The following is a 14,490-nucleotide window of genomic DNA, read 5'->3' as shown; positions in this document are numbered from 1 at the left end:
ATAGTTAATCGATTACTGGTATAGTAATCTGTTTTCCTTCCAGAGTCCTAAACGTACATTAAAATCCTGGAATTTTATTTATTTTTAAGGAACTTCTCGAAAGTTAAGATATAGCACTAAATAGTAACCGAACACTTGTTTAATGTTGAGTCTCTTAAAACCACGAAAGAACCTAATAGTGGCAATTAAGAATCTTAATTTCTGCAAAGAGATATCTATCCTTTTTTTAAATAATAATAATAAATAATTAAGAGAGTGAATTCCGTAAAAAGATAGAGAAAGATAAAAGGGTGCGTGCACCTTTTCCATCAATAGCCCTTCACATCTTTCCCTTCACGCATGTAAACCGCCGTCTGCTGCGATCCTCATCTCCTTGTTTCGCTTGCGTTTCTTTTCTGCTTTATTCATCATTTTTACTTTATTGCATTTTGTATGCAATAGACAGCCTTTCTTTCTTAGATTTTCTTTGTAAACTTCAAAAATCTTAATAGAATGCATATAATCCATATCTTAATTATAAGCATAAAATTTATTTATGTGAAATTATAATATGTTATACTGATATTTATCTTTATTCTTTAAAGACATCAGAAACTGTAGAGACAATAGTGTGCCAGCTTTTGGAAAGGCAGCGTAGTGCTCGGACCGCAGCCATATGCAAACAGTTGGAATGTGGATGTCCTGATTCTACGTGTGCGGACGCAAAAACTTGTAGTCAGCCTATTAGGAGAATAACTTCCGCCAAAGCTGAACCTAGTTCCGACAGTAACCAGGTAAACTATATAGTATACATTTTTTTTCAAAGAAAACATAATATTGCTTAAAAATAATAGAATTTGTATCATCATGGCATGCTTATTCTGAAACATTCAGATCTAATTTGGAACCATCATCAGAGTCAGAGTTGGACAGGTTTTTTCAAAAATCGAGAAAAAAGCAACAGATTCTCAGAACTTACATAAAATAAGCTCATTCGATCACTAATTTATTTAATTCAATTTTTTTGATTTTAAGAATTAAGATTCATACCAGATCTCCTTATAATACTGCCTGATTTTCCACCACTTTTTCTGGTTAGAAAGTCGGGAGTAGCTCATGGAATCGGCTTCAATGTTTTAAAGTATACATTTCACTTTGTAAGGTTTATCATTTCTTATAAGTTACATTATCTATTGCTAGGTATCTTCGACTACAGGATCTGGTATGGTGGTCGGCCAAAGGAGTGGCGGTATGTTGCATTCCGGCAATGAGAGATCTCTTCCTGTACATCATCTGCACGCTGCACACCACCAACTACCTCATGTAAGTTCCTGTCAGGCCGTCAGGTATACCAGCCTAATCAAACTACCACCTACTTTATTGGGATGTTTGTAGATTCGCATTCTGTAATTAAAATTCCATTTAAAATAGAAATATAGGGCTTTGGGAACATTGGGGTCTCTATTCATCTAAGAAAGGATAAGTTAAAATGAGAAAATCTTTTTGTTCAGTAACCCTTTGTTTGGGAATTAACTAATCAAAACATTTTTTCTTCCCAAATATTTAGTTTTATATGGGGATATCTCTTCATTCTAAAAAAAAATCCTAAACTGCTAGCTCCCGATTCCGAACTAGTTCCAGCGCTGGCCGTCTCCTCCCAACAAGCCTCTCTGTGGCACTGAGCCCTAGAGGAATCAGCGTATTATTGTCACATACTTATCATTTTTACAATTTATGTATATGTATAAATAATACAAATAAAATGAAAGTAAGATTAGTTAAAAGCTGTTTCTGTTTTTGTTATTGAATAGGGCTCCAACGCTCAGACATGTGGGGCAACAAATGGAGGCAGTGGAACGCCGTTAGTACTTAGTTTATCTCAGCTTCAAGCACCGGGAAGTTTACTTATACTTAATTCAAATCAGTCGAACAACGGAAGTCACGTAGCATCTTTAGTAGCAGCATCACAAAGACATTGCACTCGCAAAGATAAACATCACGATCCCCCAATGGAATTAGAAAACAGCCATTGTCAAATCTCTCAGCCAGTAGCAGCACAAATGAGAGGTCCACCAGCGTTATTGCCCCATCAACAACAGCAAGCAAACAACAGTACTGGCAACGGTAATAGCATCAATTCTTCCGCCAACAACAGTAATAACAGCAATGGTAACAACAGCAACAATAACAATAACAACCACAGTAATATTAATAACAATAATAATAGAAATGCCGAACATGATAAGGGTGATAAATACAGAAGAAAATCGAAAGTCCTGAATCAACCTCAACACCATCAACAGGTAAGCAAATTCGTAATTGATTTGCTGTAAGGAGATTGGATTTAATTATTGACTTTTGATAATTTATTATCAGGTGAAGTATATGACAACACAGAGCACTCAGCACCAGCATCAACAACACCAGCAACTCCACTTGAAGGATATTGGCTCTTCAGAATATTATGAAACGTTAGACCTTTCACAAGAAGATATACAACAAACTCTGTCCGCCAATATGCCGCTTTCTTGCACTGCTAATCATAACAGGTAGATTCCAGCAACAATTTATGTTCCTTAGGTAACTGAAGCTAAAATATTTGTAAATTATCTTTTATAAAGGATGTAAGAGATTTCAGTTGTGTTGTAAGAAACTGAGAAATGAGTTCGAAACTTATTCAGTACTTTTGCTATGCTATTGGTAGTTGTGAAAAAAAGCCTGTTACATTTTTCTTTCCACAGAGAATCGAGGGAGGACGATTGTAAGCAATCTTCTGATTTGCCAAGTCTTGAAATTGATTTTATCGACGTAAATGCAATCAAACATGTGGATGATGATGTGTTCGTCAATTTGGATGCATTTGATATGTTATCAGAGTTTCCTGACCTTGAAGGACTTGAACATAGTCATAATGGTTCGATTTTTTTTATATTTAAAGTTATAAATTAAAAAAGAAAAAAAAATCTTAGAGCAAGCTTGAGATTTAGATATAATCTTTAAAATTATTGGCCTCAGGTAACAATCTAGGTGATGCTGTTGTTAGCGGCAGTGGTCAAGTTTCTGGTGAAGTTATGGACACAGAAAAGGGCAATGAAGGTTCACCTCCCAGAATGGATTATCGAGAGGGTACTGCTAATATTACGGATTACTCACCTGAGTGGGCATATACTGAGGTAGGTTTGTTCTTCAATGATTTTTATTTAAAAAAATTATTTTAATCAAGCAAATATTTTGTAACATTCTAATGTCTTAGGGAGGTGTAAAAGTGTTGGTGACGGGCCCATGGTACTCTACGACTTCTCCATATACTGTGCTCTTCGACTCCTGTCCTGTACCTACCACACTTGTTCAGAGTGGTGTACTTAGATGCTTCTGCCCAGGTTACTGGATTTTTTTCTTTAAGCATTATTCTGTTGATCAATGGGCGATGTGAATAAATAGGGTGTATTTGGCTATATTCTCAATGTTGAATAAAACAGACATGCTCAATATGCGCTTACCTAGACTGTTTCTTCAGAATAAATACAAATTAAATCAAATACACACAGTGTGACAAAGAATTTGTAAGACTGGCGCTTTTTTCGACAGTAAGGATATGATCGACAGAGTTTGTTCCAATTAGACAAAAAAAATGTAGTGATGAGTATTTTTTAAACGTCAAAACGTATTATTAACTAGCGCAGTCGACTCATTCATTCACAATATCGTTGGAGTTTGTTGCTTGATGATGAACCTGGAACGACTCGTGTAAATGCCTCTGTGTTGAATCATCCAACGTAAATTGCCTGATTTAACAACCTGAGCGTTCTTTATATTTCCGACAACTAAAAATGAAGTTAAAACGGCGTATTTATTATATTTCTACCAACTACCATTCAAGGAGCTTTCGAGGCGATTCTACAAAGTGAAGTGAAAAAGATATGCTAATTATTATTAAATCGCAGTGTCAAATCTGTTGAAGTCGGAGTGGCTTATTTTGAATATAAAATCAAACCAAATAATAATTTCTTGTGTGTATCTTGTTTCACTGTTCCATTCTTGAAAAATCTTGGAACTTACTGTGTATTTCTTGAATAATACTCTTTAAATTTGGAAGAAGTCCTTCCTATAAGTCATTCGCAATGTTAAAAATACGGGAATTAATTAAGTGAAGTTCAGTTTTCAACATTTACGAATCATCCCGTAGTATTTAAAGTAAATTGGATAGTTCATTTGGAGAGTATGTGTCTTTCATGAGCCGTAATTTTGAGTTACAGCCAATTAGAACACTCTTGCACTTGAGATTTCGTAATTATGAAATATAGATATACTTTTTTTTATTCATATCACCCAATGAATTGACGTATTTCTAGAGAAGACAAACGTTAATTGGTTTCTTAATTTTCAGCCCATGAGGCAGGAGTGGTCTCCTTACAGGTAGCCTGTGAAGGTTTTGTCATTTCCAATTCGGCGGTATTTGAATACAAACGTGGGCCTCCAGGTAACGAAGACAGAGTACAGGAAGTAAGTGCCAGAGATGTTCGGCCACATGACAGTCTCCTTAGGTTAGCAATTTTTGGACACATATTAAAATAACTACACCTTTTCCATGTGTTGAACGGGATGATGGTTAGATCCGAATTCTCAGTTAAATGAAAATCCGAAATCTGTCAGAGTAAAAGAAAAGTTGTGCCAGGGCAAGTTGAGTAAGTTCTAGCTGGCCGTGAAATGGTGTTTTTAAAGCTAAAAATGCATTTAAATTTCTACTATAGTGGTTTCCAAATTTTGGAGGCACTCGCAAAGAGGCTGCACAAAGTTTATCAGAAATGTCTTTTTTAAGTCATAAAATTGTAAATATTTCGTAGGTGCCTTATTATTCCATAAAATAAGCAAACAACCTTGGGAAATAAGGGGAAAATAGTATTTTACTCTTGAGAAATTCGAATGCCCTAAATAACTATTAAAAACTGTAATAAATAAATACTATATTTTCACTTTCTCTTACTAAGTAAGTAAAGTATTTCGATCATATTTCGACAAATAATCTAAATTTTTAAAAGTTTAGTTCTCACCGGAAATGTGCGACAAAAAAGTCGAAAAACTATTTCAATTTGGTCCCATCAGGAAACCTGACTGTAACTTACCGATCAAAACCTCTCAGCCGGATGTGACATTTTATTGAAAGGAAAGGAAGGGAAATTTAGGTCATAGGCGTTAGGCTTTACCTCTTAAATGATGCTTCAGTAGAATGTAACTTCCTGAGTCCTATATTATAAATATATATCTTTAGTTCTACAAAACTTTCTCACTCTAATGTTGGGCAAAACTAACGAGAAAGTATATGTTTTAGTTCTTTCTCATCTTGAGAATGAAGACATCATCTGTTTACCGGTGTTTTAATTTTGTTTAATGATTTATGTATTTTCACTGCCTTAGGTTCACACTTATGCAGCGTCTGGATGCCTTCGACAGTCAATTAGATATAAAACAAGAACCTCAAGATGTGGTAATAAAAGTCATTTTATTAAAGACAAAATTTACTAGCCATAAGTTGTCTGATTCGAAATTTGTTTTTTTTTAAAAAAAATAACACAAACTGAAAATCACAAAGTCGTCATGAAAAATATTTAATTTTTAGTTGTAAACTGGAAAAATTCCAATTCGTGTCAATTATTAAAGTTTGTCGTATTCAAGAAATGCTCTCTGAAAGCAATAATCATGGCACAATTTCGAGTTAGCCAGATAATAGTAAAATGTCTGTTTACATGTAACTAATGTTCACATGAATTTTAAACACCAATTTGTTGTTGGTGGGTTTTGAAAAAGTGAGAGATTGATCTCTGAATCGAAACATTTCAAGACCTTCTTCCAGCCCACTAGCATAGAGATTTATTTTTTAACATTTTTATTTTTTCCATGTGAAGGCTGAGAACAGTTCTTTACTGAGTCAAGCAAACTTTGAAGATAAGCTGATGGGTACTGTGACAAGATTGTCAAAAGGCAAGTGGTGGGAGAAACAAATGCCTGATATTACAGTGGAATGGTGTCATTCTTACAAAGGCATGACGCTGTTGCACCTGGCTGCTTCACTCGGATATTCCAGGTAACTTATTCCATTTTTTTTCTTCAAATTTATGGTCAAAATTTTGTAGTTGATACAAGTACACAATTAAGTAGAAAAAGAAAACTCAAATAAGGATATGCCTTTTACTACAAGGCTACATATACATGCTGTGCATTAGTACTGCCTACTTTAGTGGCTCCTGATTTTCTCGTGCTTAATGGCGTAAAATCCTTTCTTTTTTTTCAGGCTGGCCTGTTCTTTGATTCAGTGGCGAACTGAGAGTCCATCCTCGATATTAGAGTTGGAAGTGGACGGCTTAAATCAAGACGCCGACGGATTCACTCCACTAGTCAGTAAAAAATAAAATCTTTGATTTGTTAATTTTTTATTAGATAATTTTATTTATTTTTCACTCTCGTTCTGCTACCATTAAGGTAGCCTTCAGCTTCATTATCCTAATTTTTTATTTTTTTTTTTTGAAGGAAGAAAGAATAATGCCAATTTCAGCGGTTATTCTTTCTTCTGGCTTAATGGATCAATCACCAAAACCAATGAACAATACTTGATTTTTTTTAGATTTACTGCTTTGAAAAGAAACAAATTATTATAACTACAAATTCATTTAAATTATTAAGTAAATTTAATGTTTCACAGATGCGTGCTTGTGAAAGGGGTCAAAGTGAAACAGTGCGATTGCTCTATGAATGGTTACCTGCTTGCGCTTCTCTAGTGAATAACCTCGGGGAGACTGCTGTAGACATTGCAAAGAATTGTTCACATCTCACTCTCGCTAAGGAGCTTGCAGAAAGGATCGAGAAATCAACCACACTGATGGCCAATAATAATGGTAAGCAGACAGAACTGGTTAACAATTCCTAACTGTTAGCACACATACTAACTACAGTAATCTGTAATTTCCCCAACTCAGACCAGATTCGTTTGTAAATCGGTATGGAAACGTGAATTTATCTGTTACTGTACACAAAACATACAACTTTAATGTAAAAATTGGATTAAATTTTGATTAGATTAGATTCCGTGTAGTTTACCAGTCGTCCTAAGCCACCACCGCGACCATGAAGATCTGTTGTAGCCCCTTTTAGTTAGAGCACCTCTCCAGTTCTGTCTTATAATGTATTAGGTAAGAGTCAGGAGAAAAGCTCCTGGATAAAGCTGCAAAGCCTTTTCCTTTTCCAGACATTCATACACGCTCTTCACACTCACAGGAAATACTAAAACATGTAATTCCCTTTCATCTTCTTCCTGTCCATCCTACAAAGACTATCCTCTCGACAAGCCCCATGCTACTGAACCTTGCCTTTTCAATGTAATATATACATATGTATGCTTAATTTCATATTTTACGCATTCTTTCTAAAAATCTTTTTGCCTGTTACGATACACATAGCACTTATCTTATTTCGTAGTTACAGTTAGTTGATTAAATAAATTTTTTGTATTCAGGGGCAAGCTCCAGGGAGAATGATAGTCAGGGAAGAGATGCAGATAGCCTGGATGAAGCGCGCACCTCTCTCGACTGTCTTACCACTATTCGGGATGCCGGACTCTTTCTTCATCCCAGTTCCATTAACACCAGGTTGTTTTCTAAATTATTTATTTAATTTGTAATTTCTGTGATGATATAAGAAATAATTTGTAAATTCTTTTGTAACAAATACGTGCCAACTAATGGGGTTCATCAATAGATATTCTCATCTCACGTTTCTCTAGTTATGCAAATATTCCACTCACATTTATATGTACTCAATCGCAATAGTAAATATTCAATGAAAATTGAAGAAGAAAAATTATGCTGTAATTCAGTTGTTTATTTAAAATATTTAGATTAATTGAAAACAATTTAATTTTAAAAAGTTTTTTGGGTTTATGGTTTTCTTTTTTTAAAAAAATAGTTTGTTGAAGGAAACAAGTTTAGTATTTGTTGTATTTCATAATGATTTTTTTTTGTAAAAATTAGTTTACAATTTTATGGGTTAACTCGATGTTAACTCGGGATAAACTCGTATGCAACGTAATGTGTTGGAACTGTACTCTAGGTGCGAGTACTCTACTATGGAGCTACATGTAAACATTCCCCAGTGGGGCGAAAACCACACATCACTGACCAGCAGAACATCCTCTCCCAGTCCTACCGCGGCCACAGGTAAGTCTTATCTTCATAATACGTTGTACACCTTTTAATGTATATACACATTTCTATGATTATTCTGTTTCAGATGGTTCTAATGTGAGTAAATGCCTTGTCGGTGAAAGATTAGTGAAAAGACCTTCAGTAGATAGTGGTATCCAATTGCAATCTTCAGTTGACAGTTTAACATCCGTTCGTGTTAGCAAACATAATAAACATACTGATCCTCCAAAACTTTCTAGGTAAATATCTACATATTTTCATAAGCTATTATGATTTCGAAGTTTTTTCTTTACTTGGCAGTTGTTTCTGTAAACCATAATGCCACTATCCCTCAATACTGTAAACATCAGAAGGTCTGCTAGAGAAGGGAACTTGAAGAGCTGCTTGCGAAAACGAAACCATTCGGGATTACCAAACTCTTTCTTAACTGAACTCTTAGGGAAAATGTGGTTAGGCCCTGCAGTGCTAGGTAATATCTTTGATTTTAACTCTCCTTGGATGGAATTTTGTCCACCGTCAGGGGTAGATTAAACCAGTTTGGCGGGGAGATTTCGACTTCACTGCAGCTTCTTCTATGTTATTATATTATTCTTGATCAATGTTAAACGCAAGTCACCTCGTTGGTACAGAGTAGGAAACAGTTCAGAGGTGGGAGGCTTGAAAGTTTCAATCTGTCAGTGAAATGTAGAACATTCTACTACAAAACATCCAAAAGGCAAGCTCATTAGCAGCTAACACTAAATAATATAGTAAAAATCATTTAATTTATCCCCTATCATTAAGACTACTTCCTCTTGGATTGAAGGTTTGATCGAAGCATGTCTTTACCACTCACTAGCCAGTCTGTTGATTCTGGTTATGAGACGAACTTGGACAATCGGCATAACTCACCTGTACGGAGAATGGATTTTGCACTTTGTGAGTAACTATAAATTGTTTATATTTTTTATTTCTCCTATTAAGTTTATTATTCTTTTAGTGACAGACATTTCTCAAATTACTACCAATCCTTCCCTTCTTTTTTATTTAAAGTCCAATTTACAATTCTTAAAAAAAAAAAAATAATAAAAATAACACAAACAAAAATTACAGTAGAAAAAAAGGTAAGTAAAACAAAATAAATAATGTTTATACACAACATTTTATTCTTTCATAAAATCAAAATTAAAAAAAAATATACTGCTTTCATTTATGACATCAAATAAAAGCACTTTTCTTTCTTTTCTCTCTTCCACTGATCTTATATTTTAGATAATTATATTGCAAAGATTGGTATAATGAAGCAATAATTGCATTTATCATTTTTAAATCTTAAATGATCAAATTAGACACGTAGAATGATTTATATTTCCTTTTATGTTGATTTTCATTTCTTTTGTTAGTATTTGCCAAAATTATTTATTATTCCTGCTGGATTTTTGTATTTATTTATATTTCTAGTGATAAACCATTTATTAGAATTGTGTGTTCTGCATAATTATGCTTTCATAAAAACAAAAAAAAAATAAATAAATAAACTACCATGACCAATATATTATAAATTAGCTTTATTTATTCATTTTTTTTAATAATTTATTTTGTTTGCATTATGTAAAAAAAGAAAATATTTATTTTATTTTTTAAATAATTAATAAAATTCATTGCATTTCCATTGTAATATTAGTGGAGCACTATTTTTATTATAAAATAAATTTTCATATCTATTCAACTGTATTACTTCTATTTATCCGTTTTTTTAAAATTTTTTTTTACTAATAATTGTATGTTTACATATTTTTAAATGTTTGAACCACATTGTTTCTTATTTCTTTATTGGGAAAAAAAAAAACTGGCACATTAAATGTGGCTGAGATTATTTCTAGAAGGAAGAAACTAATGGCACAAAATGAACAAGGTAGAAAATAGTGATTCACTAGGATCTTTAATCAGTAAACTTTTTATTTCATTAAGTTGCACTTTCATTAAACTCATAAACTGTTTCTTTCTTTGCATAATACAAAACATTATTTATATTTACCGATTTAGATTATGCTCCTGATTGGCTTTTAAGTTTGTTTTTTTTTTTTTTTTAATTTTTATATACATATGTTTAGAAAAATTTATTGCATTGAAAATGAATAATGTTACTGTTAGATTCATGGCCAGTTTGTTCAGACATTTTTCTGAATTAACCTGCGTCATTCTTGGCTCTAGACTAGTTTGGAGTTTTAAACTTTCTGGAGGATGTCCGTTATGTCACTCCGTTTGTCAAGACATCCTCAAGATGAAAGACACCCAAGAATATTTTTAAAAAAAATCTGGTGCAGGCAATCACAGGACTTCCTCCTTTCAAGTTTCAGCCTCACAAATTTGCTTCAAACTTCAGATATTTGAGTCATAATTTTAATTATTACCAACATTATTCAGTTTTTAAACGTACATCACACTAATATTTATATTTACATGAATGGGAACTCACTAAAATAGTTTTTTTTTTTTTAAATTATAAATTACGAGCATGTAATGTATATACGAAGAACCCAGAAAAGTCTAGGATCCATTTTCGACAAAGTGAACTATCCATTTAGAAAAAAGCGCTTCTTTTTTTGACTCAATTTTAGGAACACATTTAACGGTCCTTTCACAGTATACGATTGTTAGGATTGTGCATTATGAAATAAGTAATTTTACAAAAAATCTACTCACCTCGTTTCCCAAAAGTGCCTATAATCAACTTTTAATTAAATGGCATTTCCTGTCAGCTGCTTTTGGTCCTAATTATTATCAGGGAGGGGGGAAAGACAGTAGCTGTTTGGAGGGAAACCTAACCACTCTTTTCTTGCTGGACGAGTATAGAATGTTTACAGAATCTTTGAGTTTTGGTAGATGCGTAAAGGTACAGGGAACCTCAAACCGTGTATTTTAGTTAAAATATTTCAAATCGAAAATTCGGCATCATACCCACACCGGGCTTGCAAACTATTTGGGTTTCGCTAGTCCACAGGAAACCTATCTCAACGACCTCTCAGTCACTATACTTATATCTTTAACGGTTTACATTAGATCAGCTTAACTTATTTAAGCCACTTTAAGGAAACCCTCTTGCACCTTTTTTTGGAAATGTTGACTGGCCGCACCAGTACTGTGCTAGCCCTACTGCAAGCAATACCCCCACTCTACATAAAATATTCTTTTAGCTCTCTTCTGCTGCACCACCAGATATGTAATAGAGTAATTCATTTCGCTCCAGATTAAGCAATTATTGCAACGCGTCATAACTGCAAAATACTAAATATTGAGGAGCATAATTTTAAGTCGGTAAGTGGCTCGAAGAGCTGTTGGATGGACACTTCTGGACAGGCTTTACTGTGGGTGAGTCTTGTGACAGGTCAAGTGCGGCGAGACGGTACACCTCCCAGCCCTGGAGGTCTGATGCTCATCGCTTCCGAGCAACAATCAACTGCTTCAGTTGGTATGTACCAAAACATTATTATTATTATTATTTTCTTAAAGTAGAGCATAAGTACAATTCTTGACTATATAATTACCATTCCTAATGTTTAGGAATTGTTTGATGGAACATAATGAATGTTTAAATGATTCCATTTAAACATGTATTATATCTTTTTCCATTTTGGTAATGATGAAACGAAGATTGATTAGTATTAATGAGATCCTCTGCATCTGAATGGCCCTCAAATAGGAATTATTTGCGTGCCTCTTGTAAAATGAGTAGCATGGGTATCCAGGAAGGCAAGTCGGTGTCGCGCAGTGAACAGGTTATTATTTTTTAAAACTTTGTTAATATCTCACTCAGATAAGAAAAACCACGTGTATCTGATGAGTCTGTGAAGGTTTGTAGCTCTGCGCAGGGTGAATTTGAATGGCTCTTCTGAAGATTGAAGCTTATAACTTCTATTATTGAGCAACGAAGACTAAACGGCCAATCAAGACATTTTATTCATGCTTCGACCATCAAGCAATTAAAATATCTCCTTTCAGTATTCGGGGTAACCTGGTTTGCAGTTTTCTTCTTACTGACTGGTTAGCATGAATGACTAAGAGATATTACAAAATATCAATAATAATATGTTCGTTAGAGTCTTAATGCAAAAATAGTGGGGGCAAATAATAAAATTTAACGTATATTGTGACAATCTTAAACTCAACAGAGTTAAAAAAGAATAAGTTTATTATAAAATTTAGCCTGAAAACTTCATTTTTATTTTGGCTATGAAAAATTACTGAGTAACTTGTAATTTGCAAGTGGCGTAGATAGAATTGATAAGCACAACCAGAGACTACTTATTTATTGCTTATTAGAATGGCCTTGTTAATCATATTAAAGGGCTAAATCCTAAAGCTTACTTCTTACTTTTTAAGGATTTCCATGTTTTTCCTGGAATATGTCCTGGAATGATTATCAGTTCATATAGCTGTCTAGTCTGATGCATGATGCTTTTTTAAATTTTGTCTTTTTTTTTTAAATCTCATTTCAATAATTTTTAATTTTTGTAGTTTTTTTTAATGTAAAATTTAAGTTTGCATTTTTTTTTTACCTTAGCTCCTGTCTGTTTGTTTTTAGGTGAACAAGATGTTCGCGTTTTAACGTTAGCCGAACAAATAATAGCTGCCATGCCAGAAAGAATAAAGGTGCGTACATTGTTTCACTTATAAGCAACACACACATTTTAATTAGGAGATTCGGAAGTTAATTGTACCGTTTGAAAAGCTACTAAAGGAACCTAAGCATTTTCCGCTGAGCTCACTTCGTTGAAAGGAATGTTTCGTACTTTTAGCTAATACAATTGTCCAGAAGATGTATATGAATAGAAGCTGGATGATGAAAGCTTTATTATCATTGTTGTATATTAGAGATTTAATTTTATAAAATTTCCATTGTCATTAACGACATCATATGTCTTCCATCCCCTGCAAATACCCATATTTGATTGTTCGGGCTCGAAGGTTAGCTGATGATCATTTTTCTGCTTCCCCGGTGTCACCTGATGGGATAAGAGTATTATTGTTAAAGGATAGTGGGTTACCATTAGTGTAGCTAAACCATTTTCACCCCGAGAGACCTAATTCCAGGAACTTTTGGATCGCTTCTTGTAGTGCGATTCTGGTCACTTCCTTTATATGTTGAAACTTTTATACATTTCCGTTTTTATAATTGTATCATTGTTTTTTGCAGAATGAAAGTGAAGGAGGGGAGATGATGCTGTTGAGTTCTGATGAGATGGAGGTGATGTCTTTGGAATCACCTCTACTTTTGGAGGAACCGCCTTCTTCATCAAGTTCCTGCTGCTTTGATACCAGTTCAGAATTTAATTTTGATCACAATTATAGGTGTGTTTAATTTGGCCCTCCTTCCAAAAATTAATTGACTTTCATTTCATTTATTTAACAAGAAATAAAAATAAAATCGAGTAAATGAAATTTTAATTAATCATTCTACATTTCAGATACTATGATGTCGGCACTCCTTGCTCTAGCCTCAGCCCCGGAAGTTGTCTTCCTTCGCCACCATTTCCGCTTCATCGCTCTCCTTCGCCACAGCCCACAACAGCTGATTTCTGTGAATTCTTACACGCTTCTAATTCCACATATTTTGAAAAAGATTTTTCAAATCTTACACTTTCTGGTAAGAACGGATAATGTTTCAGCCTAACGCTTGATTAGGATAGTATTTAGAAATTTCTAACAGTAGACGAAAATATTTTCTGTTATGCAGACAGGGAGCAAAGAGAGTTGTACGAAGCCGCCAAAGTAATCCAGAAAGCCTATCGTAGTTATAAAGGAAGAAAGAAATTAGAACAGGACAAGGAGAGGCAAGCTGCCATTTTGATCCAAAATTATTACAGGCGATACAAACAGGTTTGTATGGATTAAGTTCACAGATTTCTAGTCATCAAGAATTCTGCTGTATAATTATTTTTAGAAGTTTCAGCCCATATCTACTAACTGTCGTTTTATTTATTTTCTTTACGATAATAATTGAAACATTTAAAATATGAAGAATAAGTAAAATAAAATGGAAGTAAAACCATAATCCTTAATTAAAAGGTAACAGGGTGCCTCGTAATTATTTAGCGGAAGTCGTCAATGCTATTACGAACCAGTGATAAAAATAAGTTAAAGCTGCGGGGAAAAATGTCTTCATATCTTTGAAGGAAGTCGCTCTCAGTTTAAAAATGGTGGAAGTTTGTCTCAGCCATTTGAACGTAAGAGAATTGAGAAAAGAAGTCAAATCTTAAGTACAAAATGAAAAGAAGTTAGTGAAGAAATGTAAAAAGTTAAATGTTCAATTTAAAATCCATACTTCCATTTATTG

General features: G+C 33.8%; 1 protein-coding gene across 18 annotated transcripts in view; it reads left to right on the top strand.

Moving 5' to 3' along the window:
- LOC141447606 (calmodulin-binding transcription activator 2-like) overlaps positions 1 to 14,490 on the top strand; it is a 171,953-nt gene that overhangs the window by 141,731 nt on the left and 15,732 nt on the right. For 16 of the 18 annotated variants that reach the window (XR_012454469.1, XR_012454468.1, XR_012454470.1 and 13 more), the window contains 21 exons: positions 585 to 773; positions 1,180 to 1,302; positions 1,791 to 2,282; positions 2,356 to 2,528; positions 2,721 to 2,893; positions 2,995 to 3,152; positions 3,233 to 3,359; positions 4,367 to 4,523; positions 5,395 to 5,464; positions 5,883 to 6,061; positions 6,269 to 6,371; positions 6,677 to 6,869; positions 7,487 to 7,619; positions 8,080 to 8,186; positions 8,260 to 8,413; positions 8,980 to 9,092; positions 11,542 to 11,625; positions 12,739 to 12,806; positions 13,351 to 13,505; positions 13,622 to 13,800; positions 13,891 to 14,033. Coding sequence is in view for 14 of the 18 variants with exons in the window: in XM_074115327.1 (XP_073971428.1) it covers positions 585 to 773; positions 1,180 to 1,302; positions 1,791 to 2,282; positions 2,356 to 2,528; positions 2,721 to 2,893; positions 2,995 to 3,152; positions 3,233 to 3,359; positions 4,367 to 4,523; positions 5,395 to 5,464; positions 5,883 to 6,061; positions 6,269 to 6,371; positions 6,677 to 6,869; positions 7,487 to 7,619; positions 8,080 to 8,186; positions 8,260 to 8,413; positions 8,980 to 9,092; positions 11,542 to 11,625; positions 12,739 to 12,806; positions 13,351 to 13,505; positions 13,622 to 13,800; positions 13,891 to 14,033 (3,273 nt within the window). In the remaining 4 variants the exon portion in view is untranslated. Of the gene's footprint in view, positions 1 to 584; positions 774 to 1,179; positions 1,303 to 1,790; positions 2,283 to 2,355; positions 2,529 to 2,720; positions 2,894 to 2,994; positions 3,153 to 3,232; positions 3,360 to 4,366; positions 4,524 to 5,394; positions 5,465 to 5,882; positions 6,062 to 6,268; positions 6,372 to 6,676; positions 6,870 to 7,486; positions 7,620 to 8,079; positions 8,187 to 8,259; positions 8,414 to 8,979; positions 9,093 to 11,513; positions 11,626 to 12,738; positions 12,807 to 13,350; positions 13,506 to 13,621; positions 13,801 to 13,890; positions 14,034 to 14,490 lie in introns of those variants that run through there. The other 2 variants (XR_012454471.1, XM_074115330.1) reach the window with 2 other exon arrangements.

This window comes from Rhodnius prolixus, unplaced genomic scaffold, assembly GCF_049639745.1.
Source record: "Rhodnius prolixus isolate KJV_2025 unplaced genomic scaffold, Rpr scaffold_7, whole genome shotgun sequence".
Taxonomy (NCBI): Eukaryota; Metazoa; Arthropoda; class Insecta; order Hemiptera; family Reduviidae; genus Rhodnius; species Rhodnius prolixus.
This window is presented reverse-complemented; position numbering and strand designations above follow the sequence as displayed.